Here is a 13,034-nt window from a genome sequence, read left to right as displayed (position 1 = left end):
AAAAATATACCTGATTTTCGTGATTCTTATTCAATTCTGAATCGAAATCATGTATTTTATGTGAAATTTGAAATTTGGCCAAAAATGAAAAAGTGGGAAGGGTATATATAGCCTTCCCACTTTTGTCAAAATCGGCAAAAAACGACATCTATTTAAATTGTCCAAAAATCACACGGCATAATCTAAATTGAACGCTGATTTCAATTTAGTGATTGGTTTTCTCGTTAAACCAGCCGTTTTATAAATTAACGAAAACATTACTGTTAGCGCACCAACTTAATTTATGGTTTTTAACGTTAAAATCAAAAACTTTAAGACCAATAGAAAATATACCTGATTTTCGTGATTCTTATTCAATTCTGAATCGAAATCATGTATTTTATGTGAAATTTGAAATTTGGCCAAAAATGAAAAAGTGGGAAGGGTATCGCCTTCCCACTTTTGTCAAAATCGGCAAAAAACGACATCTCTTGAAATTGTCCAAAAATCACACGGCATAATCTAAATTGAACGCTGATTTCAATTTAGTGATTGGTTTTCTCGTTAAACCAGCCGTTTTATAAATTAACGTATACAGTGCTGTAAGCGCACCAACTTAACTTATGGTTTTTAACGTTAAAATAAAAAACTATAAGACCAATAGAAAAATAAACCTGATTTTCGTGATTCTTATTCAATTCTGAATCGAAATCATGTATTTTATGTGAAATTTGAAATTTGGCCAAAAATGAAAAAGTGGGAAGGGTATAGCCTTCCCACTTTTGTCAAAATCGGCAAAAAACGACATCTCTTGAAATTGTCCAAAAATCACACGGCATAATCTAAATTGAACGCTGATTTCAATTTAGTGATTGGTGATTTTCTCGTTAAACCAGCCGTTTTATAAATTAACGTATACAGTGCTGTTAGCGCACCAACTTAACTTATGGTTTTTAACGTTAAAATCAAAAACTATAAGACCAATAGAAAAATATACCTGATTTTCGTGATTCTTATTCAATTCTGAATCGAAATCATGTATTTTATGTGAAATTTGAAATTTGGCCAAAAATGAAAAAGTGGGAAGGGTATAGCCTTCCCACTTTTGTCAAAATCGGCAAAAAACGACATCTCTTGAAATTGTCCAAAAATCACACGGCATAATCTAAATTGAACGCTGATTTCAATTTAGTGATTGGTTTTCTCGTTAAACCAGCCGTTTTATAAATTAACGAAAACATAGCTGTTAGCGCACCAACTTAACTTATGGTTTTTAACGTTAAAATCAAAAAGTATAAGACCAATAGAAAAATAAACCTGATTTTCTTGATTCTTATTCAATTCTGAATCGAAATCATGTATTTTATGTGAAATTTGAAATTTGGCCAAAAATGAAAAAGTGGGAAGGGTATAGCCTTCCCACTTTTGTCAAAATCGGCAAAAAACGACATCTCTTGAAATTGTCCAAAAATCACACGGCATAATCTAAATTGAACGCTGATTTCAATTTAGTGATTGGTTTTCTCGTTAAACCAGCCGTTTTATAAATTAACGTATACAGTGCTGTAAGCGCACCAACTTAACTTATGGTTTTTAACGTTAAAATAAAAAACTATAAGACCAATAGAAAAATAAACCTGATTTTCGTGATTCTTATTCAATTCTGAATCGAAATCATGTATTTTATGTGAAATTTGAAATTTGGCCAAAAATGAAAAAGTGGGAAGGGTATAGCCTTCCCACTTTTGTCAAAATCGGCAAAAAACGACATCTCTTGAAATTGTCCAAAAATCACACGGCATAATCTAAATTGAACGCTGATTTCAATTTAGTGATTGGTTTTCTCGTTAAACCAGCCGTTTTATAAATTAACGAAAACATAGCTGTTAGCGCACCAATTTAATTTATGGTTTTTAACGTTAAAATCAAAAACTATAAGACCAATAGAAAAATAAACCTGATTTTCGTGATTCTTATTCAATTCTGAATCGAAATCATGTATTTTATGTGAAATTTGAAATTTGGCCAAAAATGAAAAAGTGGGAAGGGTATAGCCCTCCCACTTTTGTCAAAATCGGCAAAAAACGACATCTCTTGAAATTGTCCAAAAATCACACGGCATAATCTAAATTGAACGCTGATTTCAATTTAGTGATTGGTTTTCTCGTTAAACCAGCCGTTTTATAAATTAACGAAAACATAGCTGTTAGCGCACCAACTTAACTTATGGTTTTTAACGTTAAAATCAAAAACTATAAGACCAATAGAAAAATAAACCTGATTTTCGTGATTCTTATTCAAGTCTGAATCGAAATCATGTATTTTATGTGAAATTTGAAATTTGGCCAAAAATGAAAAAGTGGGAAGGGTATAGCCTTCCCACTTTTGTCAAAATCGGCAAAAAACGACATCTCTTGAAATTGTCCAAAAATCACACGGCATAATCTAAATTGAACGCTGATTTCAATTTAGTGATTGGTTTTCTCGTTAAACCAGCCGTTTTATAAATTAACGAAAACATTACTGTTAGCGCACCAACTTAATTTATGGTTTTTAACGTTAAAATCAAAAACTTTAAGACCAATAGAAAATATACCTGATTTTCGTGATTCTTATTCAATTCTGAATCGAAATCATGTATTTTATGTGAAATTTGAAATTTGGCCAAAAATGAAAAAGTGGGAAGGGTATAGCCTTCCCACTTTTGTCAAAATCGGCAAAAAACGACATCTCTTCAAATTGTCCAAAAATCACACGGCATAATCTAAATTGAACGCTGATTTCAATTTAGTGATTGGTTTTCTCGTTAAACCAGCCGTTTTATAAATTAACGAAAACATTGCTGTTAGCGCACCAACTTAATTTATGGTTTTTAACGTTAAAATCAGAAACTTTAAGACCAATAGAAAAATATACCTGATTTTCGTGATTCTTATTCAATTCTGAATCGAAATCATGTATTTTATGTGAAATTTGAAATTTGGCCAAAAATGAAAAAGTGGGAAGGGTATAGCCTTCCCACTTTTGTCAAAATCGGCAAAAAACGACATCTCTTGAAATTGTCCAAAAATACACGAAATAATCTAAATTGAACGCTGATTTCAATTTAGTAATTGGTTTTCTAGTTAAACCAGCCGTTTTATAAATAAACGAAAACATTGCTCTTAGCACACCAACTTAATTTATGGTTTTTAACGTTAACTTAAAAAACTATAAGACCTATAGAAAAATATACCTGATTTTCGTGATTCTTATTTAATTCTGAATCGAAATCATGTATTTTATGTGAAATTTGAAATTTGGTCAAAAATGAAAAAGTGGGAAGGCTATACGAATATTCAGATGAAGATGAAGAATGCATACATGTTCTTAATTCCATTGTATTAGAAAGACATCCAAGACAAGTTGGTTATCTAAATGTCATATCGTTATACTCTGATATTGACGTTTGTTCCTAAATAATCTATAAACAAAAATGATTTCTGAAATGATTAAAAAAACATTTTGGATGATATTGTCGCGGGTGAAAAGGGAGATTGGTTATCTCTTTGCAGAGATGAGTCATCCGCTTCTTGGACAACGCTGCGATCGTGGTGAAGAAATTATCGGGAGAAGTCCGCTCTAAGAAAGATACGCAGATACGCAGTCCGGAAGGGGAGTAATTCGCGCGACGGTATAAAACGCTGCCCCGAATCTGCGTTAGATGAATCTCCATCGGGTGAGCTCCCGGAGCTGGGCTCCGTAGGAGGAGTTCCCTGGAGTCTTCAGACGCTCTCCGAGTTTGGTATGGTCATCCCTTATTGTTATTAGTTAAAAGTGAATAATTGTCTAGAATTTAAGTCATCACTTGTTGTATTCGTTTGTTCTTGTTCCAATACAACTCGTGTGACAATATTTTAATTACCTATTTTCTTCTGACTGGAAACTTCTTTCATGATGTCGTTGAATTTGGTTGGATTTTGTTGGTTTTGGTTGAAAGAGTCACTAATGTAGGGTGGCCTATATGAATGGTTGTTTCCCCCTGTAAAATAATACTTATAATGACATGAACACGTAAAAAGAACATACCATACATGCATGCCAAGAATTTCTTCAATTTGTTCGAAATATTTGGGTTTCTTTTTTCATTTGCACTACTACCAGACTGATTGAATTTTGAAATATAAGTTCGATAATCTTTCCTGAGATTTTCCCATTTGGTTCTGCATGATGCACCTTTATCTTCACCACGTACAAGATATCCTTGTTCAGAAAGACCGGTAGCAATATCATTCCAAATTTGCTTTTTATTTGTTTTGTTGTCAATAAGGAGACTCCACTTCTCTTTTAAGAGATCTAAAATATTAAAAGTAAATGAAATACTATAAATAATAGATATGTAAAACATGTAGATTACTCAATAATAGTTCTGTTGCTTCCATATCATGTTCAATTGTGATGCCCTTTTCCCACCATTCCAACACTCCTTTTAAGCACTATTATCAGGCAAAATACTACTTTCAATTTCCATTTTCATTTAGATTTATCTCTGGTAAATTAAACGCATTCAAATCAGAATGTAATGCCTGAACGAAAAATAAAAAGGAATGTATGATAATGGAACACCGTTGCCTCATTTATTTATATAATGACTGTCGTGTGCACAACAAGGGGCGGGGAGATGTATGACGTGAAGTTGAACTAAAGATCAACCGTGGTCCAGACCATGGTTGAGCAAATTCAACTTTTCTAGTTCAACTTGGAATTTTGCTTGACGCAAAAACAGAGGTTGAACTGTCTCTTGGTAGAACCCCCTAGCGGCAGTTGACAACAAAACAGCAGTCGACCTCAACAGTTCAACAAAAGGTTGACGCGGAAACGCACCCCTTGTGAGCTCAACCACAAAAGTTCTACCACAGTCCAGACTATGGTTGAACTAAATTCAAGTTGGTTGACCCTCCCACTTTATAATAATTCTTATTTTCTTTAATCTGGCAACCTTTTTTTAGATAGGGACTTGGCGCGTGGGTCGTGGTACACGTTTATAAATTTTATTTTCTATCACAATGAATACAAAGTGTGAAGGTGTTTAAGGGCCAAGAGGTAAAAGATAAAATAAAAAAATAAAAATATATAAAATAAAAAAATATAAAATTAAAATATGTTAAACTTTGTAATAATTCCTACATTAACATTTATTACTATAGAGGCAATTCACATCGCGGTTTCGCGTGTCAATTGTTTCGATGTCCGCCATTTTCTCTGGTTGTTTATGTTATGTTTTGTGTTGTCTGTATTGGCTGAAAGTGCTTTTTCCCAATACAAAGTGGATTTTGTGAATCAGTGTTTAATTTTTTTGTATTTTTTTTATGTCAGTTAATTGCTACGTATCTTGGTTAGTATGTGTAGCAATTTCTGTTTCCAGATCACATTTCTTGTATTTTTAAAAAAATCTTTTCTGTAGGGCTGTCATGGGTTTTCAATATTGTTGTGCCCCGGGTTGCAAAAGATCAAGCAGGGATAGAAGTGTGCGTTTCTTTTCTATACCTTGCATTCGTAAAAATCAAGGGAAACTGGAATCGGATGTTGTGAAACGCAGAAGAGAAGTCTGGTTGAAAAGACTTCATCTTGTTGGCAAAAAAATTACGAATAACATTAGAGTTTGTAATGCACATTTTGTTCTAGGTAAGTATCAACAAATTTATTAATAGTGAATGTGTCTATCTAATTCTTCTATTTGAAATCACACAGGAAAACCTTTTTACTACACTGGAGAAACACACCCAGACTGGGCCCCATCCCTGAATCTTGAAAAAGTGTATTTTAACGCTAAGTCAGCCATGGATAGAGAGTCAAGAAGAGTCATTTTAAATGTTCAAAGAGGTAATACAAATTATGAAGTATAATTTATTCATACGTTATGACAATTGTTATTAACTACATGCAGCATTTCAAGAAATGGTACAAGAACCCGAACAAGTGCCAATTGAAAATGTGCACCTTAATGAGGAAGTGGTTAATATTTCATTAACTGAAGGTCATCAAGAACTTTTCCCTCAACTGTGTACTGAAGCTGAATCTCAACATTCTGTGTTGTTATCTGAAACGAAGGAAAAAGACTCTTTTGAAATGGATAAATTGAAAATTGAACTCTCCACAGTGAAAGAAGAACTAGAATTTTACAAAATGAAGACCAACTCATTGACTAACGAGTTACAAAAGTTGAATAGTGAATTCCAGTCCTCCATTGAAAAATCCAAAAAGTCTGACTTCTTTGAAAGATGTCAGGGTAGTGATTACTGGATGAAAACTTACACCAGCCTGAATACTTGCACGCTGTTTGAAAGCCTATTCCGTGCTCTTGAGCCAGCAGTTGCCAATTCCATTCATGCTCAAGATCTATCTTATCGTGAACAGTTATTTCTTACTTTGGTGAAGCTCACTCATGATATGACAGAAGATGACTTGGCCTTCCGGTTTAAAATTTCACAAAGCACCGTATCAAGATATTTTCAGAAATGGATAAATATTATAGACCAACGACTTGGCCGGCGCATGATACATTGGCCAAGCAGAGACACTTCGTTATTGACGACGCCTATATGCTTTCACACGAATTTCAGAAATGCAGTATGTGTTGTTGATTGTTTTGAAGTGCAAACACAGATTCCACACATACCATCACAGCAATGTGCAACGTATTCCTCTTACAAAAGTCGCAATACTATAAAATATTTCATTGGAGCCACACCTCAAGGAAGCATATCCTTCATTTCTTCCGGATATGTTGGACGGACTAGTGACAAGCACATCGTACAAGATAGTGAATTTTTGAGCAAACTTATTCCCGGAGATGAAGTTCTCGCTGACAAAGGATTTCGTATTGCGGAAGACGTTGGATTGTGTGGTGCAAAGTTAACAACTCCAGCTTTCGTAAAAAAAAAATCACAGTTAACGTATCGAGAAACGGAACATTCAAGGAAAGTGGCTAATGTTCGCATTCATATTGAGAGAATAATTGGATGTTTACGCATGCGATTTAGAATGTTGGTGGGTCCAGTTAACATTTCATATTTGCGTTGCCACGTTAATAACGTTAGTTTCTATGATCAAATAGTCCGTGTTTGTTGTGTGTTGGCTAACATGAATCCAAGCGTTGTACCGCCTGGTTAAAAATAAATTAATTCGTCTTCGAGATTTATATGTATTTCATTGTGAATACAAATTTGACACATAACGGTAACTTTGATAGATAATGGCTCCAGAATTTCTATTTCAAATAGTACTGTGTCATCCATGACAGCCCTACAGAAAAGATTTTTTTTAAAATACAAGAAATGTGATCTGGAAACAGAAATTGCTACACATACTAACCAAGATACTTAGCAATTAACTGACACAAAAAAAAATACAAAAAAATTAAACACTGATTCACAAAATCCACTTTGTATTGGGAAAAAGCACTTTCAGCCATTACAGACAACACAAAACATAACATAAACAACCAGAGAAAATGGCGGACATCGAAACAATTGACACGCGAAACCGCGATGTGAATTGCCTCTATTCCAGAAATTTGAGATTAGAGATAAGTAAATAACTACTGAATAGACATTGAGAAAAATTTTGTCATCTGCCTTTTGTTGTTTACAAATTTTTCATGTTGACGTTTTACGTCTGCTACTCCACACTAATCGATATATTAAAAAATTTTGCCAATTTCAATAAACTACAAAATACTTTTATCAATATTTTTGAAAAATTTACAGACACCGTTATTTCCTAAAACAAGTATTTTTTTTTATTTCTATCAAATTTGTAATTAAGCATTTCTGAAAGGGATGGGAAAGGAGGAGGAGCTTTCCACATGTAGAGATCAATTTTCGTTTTATGGTTAACTGCGTAGTTCAACCAAAAAGTTCTACTCAACCAACGTAAAAACCGTTTTATGGTCAACCAAAAAGTTGAGCAGCTCAACTACAGGTTGACGATAAAAGGAACCCCAAGTCGGGGGAACACTACACGAAAAAACGAGGATTTTAGGGCGGAGCGTAAGAGTAATTTTCCGCCTGGTGCGAGTGCCATCTGGTAACTCTGCGTGGAGTGAATACCAACACACTCGCAAGAGGCGCTCTCGTCGGGTGGAAAACGTCTATTGTTCATGTTCCCCGCAAAACCCCTTTTCTGAGACGGAAACTAGCCAAACGGGAGCAGCCACGGATCTATAACTCTGAAATATCGAATAAAAACGTAATTAATAAGGCCATCAAAAATAGAAAATATTTGTACTAAACAGCAATCAAAACGAGATTTTTTAAAAGAAAAAAAATTAAATTACTTATTCGAAATTGTATTCGAAATTATACAATTTTGAGTTACAACGAATAAGAATAACGAATACGAATAAGTCAAATTTTTATTCCACGAATAACGAATAAATATTCGAACCAGATCGGCCATATTTCGGGTAGGTCAGATCGGTTTACTCGATTGCGGCCAATCGGGGCCTTAACAACACAAAACAGTGGGCGCGAAAATTTTCCCGCGAATTGAAGGGGTGCAGTATAGTATGTATGGAGCCCGGGGTGTACACGTGCTGTATGCGAAGCTTTCCACGAAAATTGTGTTTACTTTCAAGGCGGCAATGAGATTTTTCCTCTTTTAATTATATTAAAACCGTAGTAACGGGGAAATGTTTGAAACTAGAGCCATGCTACCACAAGTAAATCAATTTCTGAATTATTATTCTGAGTAATTTTGTGGCAGGTGCTGCTATCTGCTGATACTGGCAAGTCGATCTTTGTCTTTCCCCAATTCCTTCGTTGTTTAATCTTGGCTCGTGACGATACGAAATGTATACTCATTGACGTGTGAAATTGTGGTGTAACTTTATAATAGGCTGCGTAATTGAGACACTGCAATGATAAATTGAACAACTCAGCAGTCAAGAAAGTAACTAGATAAACCGTCAATAGTACAGTAGTCCAGGATACATTTTACCAAAGTTTAAGTTACAAAACAAGAATGACGGATGACGAATTAAATTCCCCTTCATGTGGTGTTATTGGTAAATGTTGCTCCCGATGGCGGCTTTGGATTCGACCAGTTGTTATGTAACGCTTAATTTATTTTATCAAGCCTAAGTGAAATTTTGAATGAATGTTTTCTTACACAGGTGTTTGTACTTCATCATCATTGTTATTTTCCTTCCTCTTCTCATACTAACATTATGGAAGAGCAATGAGTACAGCATCAGGTTTGAAGTATGGCTTATTGGGGGGCTATTTACTTTATTGGCAGTTCCTATCAGCTTATGGGATATAACACAGCATTTGGTTCACTATAACAAGCCACATATGCAAAAGTACATCATAAGGTAATCCTGTGCTGTGAAGTCTTTCCAAGTTTTTTTTGTAAAATACTCATTTACCATTTACTTTAGGATTTTATGGATGGTGCCTATTTATGCTTTAAATGCTGTAAGTAGATCATTTTCATTGTTTCCATTGTCAGAAGTACTTAATGTTTTTTGTATGCTGCTATCCAAACTTGTTTTGCAGTGGGTTGGATTGTCATTTCCTGCCTATGCCATTTATTTGGACACATGCAGAGAATGTTATGAAGCTTATGTGGGTATCCTTGAAGTTCTTTCAGTATGAAAACCATCTGACAAAACTTTTTTTGTTAGGTGATTTACAATTTCATGATGTTTCTTCTGACATACCTTAAACAAGAGGTACATGAAGAAGCTGAATTGCGAGACACCAAGACACACATTCATCACATCTTTCCTTTGTGTTGTCTGAAACCATGGCCTATTGGAAGGTAAAATAACAACTAAGTTTGACTCAAGACAGAGGGTGTATTAAAAAGAAGTGGATATCTTGTAGCGAGTTGATTCACAGATGTAAACATGGAATTCTTCAGTATACTATTGTTCGTCCTTGCTCTGCATTGATTTCTGTGTAAGTATAATTTATTTATCTTATGAATTTGAATGAACATAAAGCTCTGTGTTTATTCATCTCCAACAGGATATGCGAAATTATAGGCGTTTACGGCGAGGGCAAATTTCACGCCAATTTGGCTTATCCTTACATGATAGCGATCAACAACCTTTCCCAATTTATCGCTATGTACCACCTAGTTCTCTTTTACCGGGCCCATCGAGAAGGCTTACAGCCGATGAATCCTATCGGAAAGTTCTTATGCATCAAAGCTGTCGTTTTCTTCTCGTTCTTGTAAGTAAGCTTGTCAGTACAGTTGAAACCAGTTCCATTGAATGGAACTTTTAAACCCTGCATCACTTATAAGGCCTTAAACAATCCAATAATATTTTTGCTCCATTTCCATTTTCAATTTTTTTTTTTTTTTTTACAATGAAGTCAGGGGGTCATAATCGCAGTTCTAGTTTTTACTGGAGTCATTACATCCTGGTTTTCAACCAACGACGTTGAACATGCTCCTCAAGGAATCCAGGTAAGGTAGATCCGTGAAACTGTACGGATTGCTAATCGTTTAATAATTTTTTATATTATTATTATTATTTTTATTTTTTATCATTAGAACTTTCTCATATGTATTGAGATGTTTCTGGCTGCTGTGGCACACCATTTTTCCTTTTCATACAAACCCTATGTTGATCTAGCCCAGGATCAACATGGCTGTTGTTTTGCCTTCCTTCACATGTGGGACGTTTCGGACGTACGCCGTGACGTTGCGGAACACATTCATGTTATTCGCGCGACTGTCCGGCGGCGTGTTGCCGGTAGGCCACACCGACATGCTGCCAAGGATGAAGAGAAGAGAGCCCTGCTAGTCCCCGCCGCTTCGCAGAACAACTTAATGCATTCCCCTGTAGCTCCCAACGGCGGCTACCGGACCATGTCGGACAGCATGTACAGCGACAGCGAGCACGAAGGTATCAATGCTGGAATAAGAGCCCTCAAACGCTCTACAGTACCGACCAGCACCGAACGAATCACAGTCCAAGTGGATGTGGAGCGCTCGGTTGATATCGTCGCAGATTTCGTCCACCTCGATAATGACCATCCTGGAGATGGCCAATCGTTGGCCTAATGAAATGCATTTTTTTTTTTCTCCCGTTAAACAAATGGCCCAGCTTGCATGTACATTTTGATGAAGCATTTCGAAACTTGTCATTTATCGCTGTATGCATTTAATTTTCTTTCGGGAAAAAAACAAACGCTGTGCCTTCATCGTGTGTGACACACGTCAGCCATGACGGTCGTTTGCTGCCGTACTATGTCGAGGTTGTTTTTTTATCTAGTCAAGTTCGCTATACGACGTATACGATTCAGAACACGATGGATATGTAACAATGCCACGATTGAATCAATGTCATGTACGATAATTCCTTCCTACTGTTCCTTTGACTTTGATTGCGCATTGTTTCAAGGAGATAATGAAAAGAGAAAGAGCCAGAAAGCCAATGCACTACTGTAAAATTACGTTAAACTGCCTTCAAGGATTCGCGTGCACTTCGTACATTTTCTGAAACGATTACTTATTACATTTACATATATTATACTTTCCCTTGAAATTTCGTCTTTTGTCGGAAATGTTGGGTGATGGAAATCACGACGTGTCGTACGATTGCAAGTGGGTAGGTCGACTGGATATCTCATAGAAAATGGAAGTTTTTCGTTATCCCTATTTCTATCCTTGTTTTCTTTTTCTTTGCTTTTGTTTCCTCTTCTCTCGCCATTATCATTTTGTTTTTTTTTCGTGAATCCCGAGTCACGATACGCACCACAATAAGCCTTGTATTCCGCAATCAACACGACATGCGATGTCAGTCCTTAGTTAGGCTTGTGGCGACGTTGCAGCCCTTTTTCCTTTTTTTTTTTTACCTTAAAAGGGATAGGTAATGGACTTGGCTTGATCCAGACGCATTGTTTCCCCTTTTTCTTGAATACCATCGCGATTGGCTTTCCTTGCTAGCCATATGTTTCGTTCTAAAAGAGAGAAAAAAAATATATGTTTTTTTATCTATAGTTTTTTTTTTTTTTTTTTTCAATGCATTCTTTTTCTTTCTTTCTTTTTTTCTGGATACAATTTCGTGTTTTTGTTCTCCACCAGATGGTTCTGCACGACCGATTCTTGATACATTTTGCATCTTCCTTTTCATTTTCTTTTTTAAAACTAAAAATTATTATTACGTATTTAAAAAAAAAAATCTTTTCTGCAAAGTCTCGCGTTCGTCTTACTCCGTCAATTTTCATTGGATTTACAAAGTATGCACTTTGTGGAACCACCGAAAAGGGATTTCTTTTTTATTTCTACCAAAGCACGTCGAAGACAACTGTCAGACTGTTTATTTATAAGGAACCATTACTTCTCGTTGCTACAATCCGCACAAGGCTTATGCTAAAATGAAGAAAGGGCAAAAATTTGCATATCGCAGTTTTTTTTTCTTTTCTTTTTTTAAGTTTAGTAGAGCATCGAGCGTGAGAGAACTGATTGTGGCCATGTAAATCGATCTTTCTTCAATCGATTAGAAAAGGGTAAAAGATCTATCCGCTACCATCGAGGATGTGCTAGAATATTCTTTTTGGACAAATGCGGCGAAAGTTTTCATGTTTTTTATAGGTTTAGAATCTTGCAAGATGTGGGAAAGACAAGACAATGCGACATTAGAAACGGCGAAAAAGAAACAAATATGGTTTTGTATTTATTATCAACCTTTGCAATAAGGAAAAAAGGACCGCTATATAAACCCTCGTTAATTTTATTCATTATGGCCGGGCGCGTTTTTTGTTGTTGTTTTTTTCGTTTTTTTTTTCTATTTCTGTTACAAATTCCATTTGCAGAGCGATCCAATTAAAATTGGATAGAGAGAGACACACAGCAAACCTTATACGACCGAACTATGCCACGGGTTATCATTATCCGTTTTTGCCATGTTAATAACAATCGGATTGGCGGGGCCTTTAATAATATTTTCTGCCTCGGAGCTACCTTGTTTTTGCTTTCCTGTTTCTTCCATCCGTCCCACCAATCGTCAAAAATCCAGTGTTGTTTTTCTATTTAGTATTTTTCTTTTTTCCATTCCC

The 13,034-nt window shown here is 35.5% G+C and overlaps 3 protein-coding genes and 1 long non-coding RNA gene across 4 annotated transcripts; 2 read left to right on the top strand and 2 right to left on the bottom strand.

Moving 5' to 3' along the window:
- Window positions 1–3,750: 3,750 nt before the first annotated feature.
- Window positions 3,751–4,400, bottom strand: LOC116928922. Its single transcript, XM_045175589.1, has 3 exons — window positions 4,376–4,400; window positions 4,195–4,314; window positions 3,751–4,000 (listed from the first exon to the last, which is right to left on the bottom strand). Exons 1-3 carry the CDS (start codon window positions 4,398–4,400, stop codon window positions 3,876–3,878), a joined length of 270 nt encoding a protein of 89 aa, XP_045031524.1. The 3' UTR covers window positions 3,751–3,875.
- An 892-nt stretch (window positions 4,401–5,292) lies between these two features.
- Window positions 5,293–7,153, top strand: LOC123473732. Its single transcript, XM_045175051.1, has 4 exons — window positions 5,293–5,353; window positions 5,423–5,643; window positions 5,710–5,841; window positions 5,906–7,153. The coding sequence occupies exons 1-4, from the start codon at window positions 5,328–5,330 to the stop codon at window positions 7,129–7,131; spliced, it is 1,605 nt and encodes a 534-aa protein (XP_045030986.1). The 5' UTR covers window positions 5,293–5,327; the 3' UTR covers window positions 7,132–7,153.
- On the bottom strand, window positions 7,143–8,230 carry LOC123473733. Its single transcript, XR_006648040.1, has 2 exons — window positions 7,333–8,230; window positions 7,143–7,263 (listed from the first exon to the last, which is right to left on the bottom strand). It is a non-coding gene; the product is annotated as an uncharacterized LOC123473733 (long non-coding RNA).
- A 489-nt stretch (window positions 8,231–8,719) lies between these two features.
- Window positions 8,720–11,508, top strand: LOC116924516 (transmembrane protein 184C). Its single transcript, XM_032931045.2, has 9 exons — window positions 8,720–9,071; window positions 9,134–9,334; window positions 9,401–9,437; window positions 9,519–9,587; window positions 9,647–9,783; window positions 9,849–9,923; window positions 9,993–10,199; window positions 10,344–10,437; window positions 10,525–11,508. Exons 1-9 carry the CDS (start codon window positions 8,983–8,985, stop codon window positions 11,035–11,037), a joined length of 1,422 nt encoding a protein of 473 aa, XP_032786936.1. The 5' UTR covers window positions 8,720–8,982; the 3' UTR covers window positions 11,038–11,508.
- The last annotated feature ends 1,526 nt before the right edge of the window (window positions 11,509–13,034 follow it).

This window comes from Daphnia magna, linkage group LG6, assembly GCF_020631705.1.
Source record: "Daphnia magna isolate NIES linkage group LG6, ASM2063170v1.1, whole genome shotgun sequence".
NCBI lineage: Eukaryota > Metazoa > Arthropoda > Branchiopoda > Diplostraca > Daphniidae > Daphnia > Daphnia magna.
The sequence above is the reverse complement of the archived record's forward strand: the minus strand, read 5'-3'. Positions and strand labels throughout refer to the sequence as shown.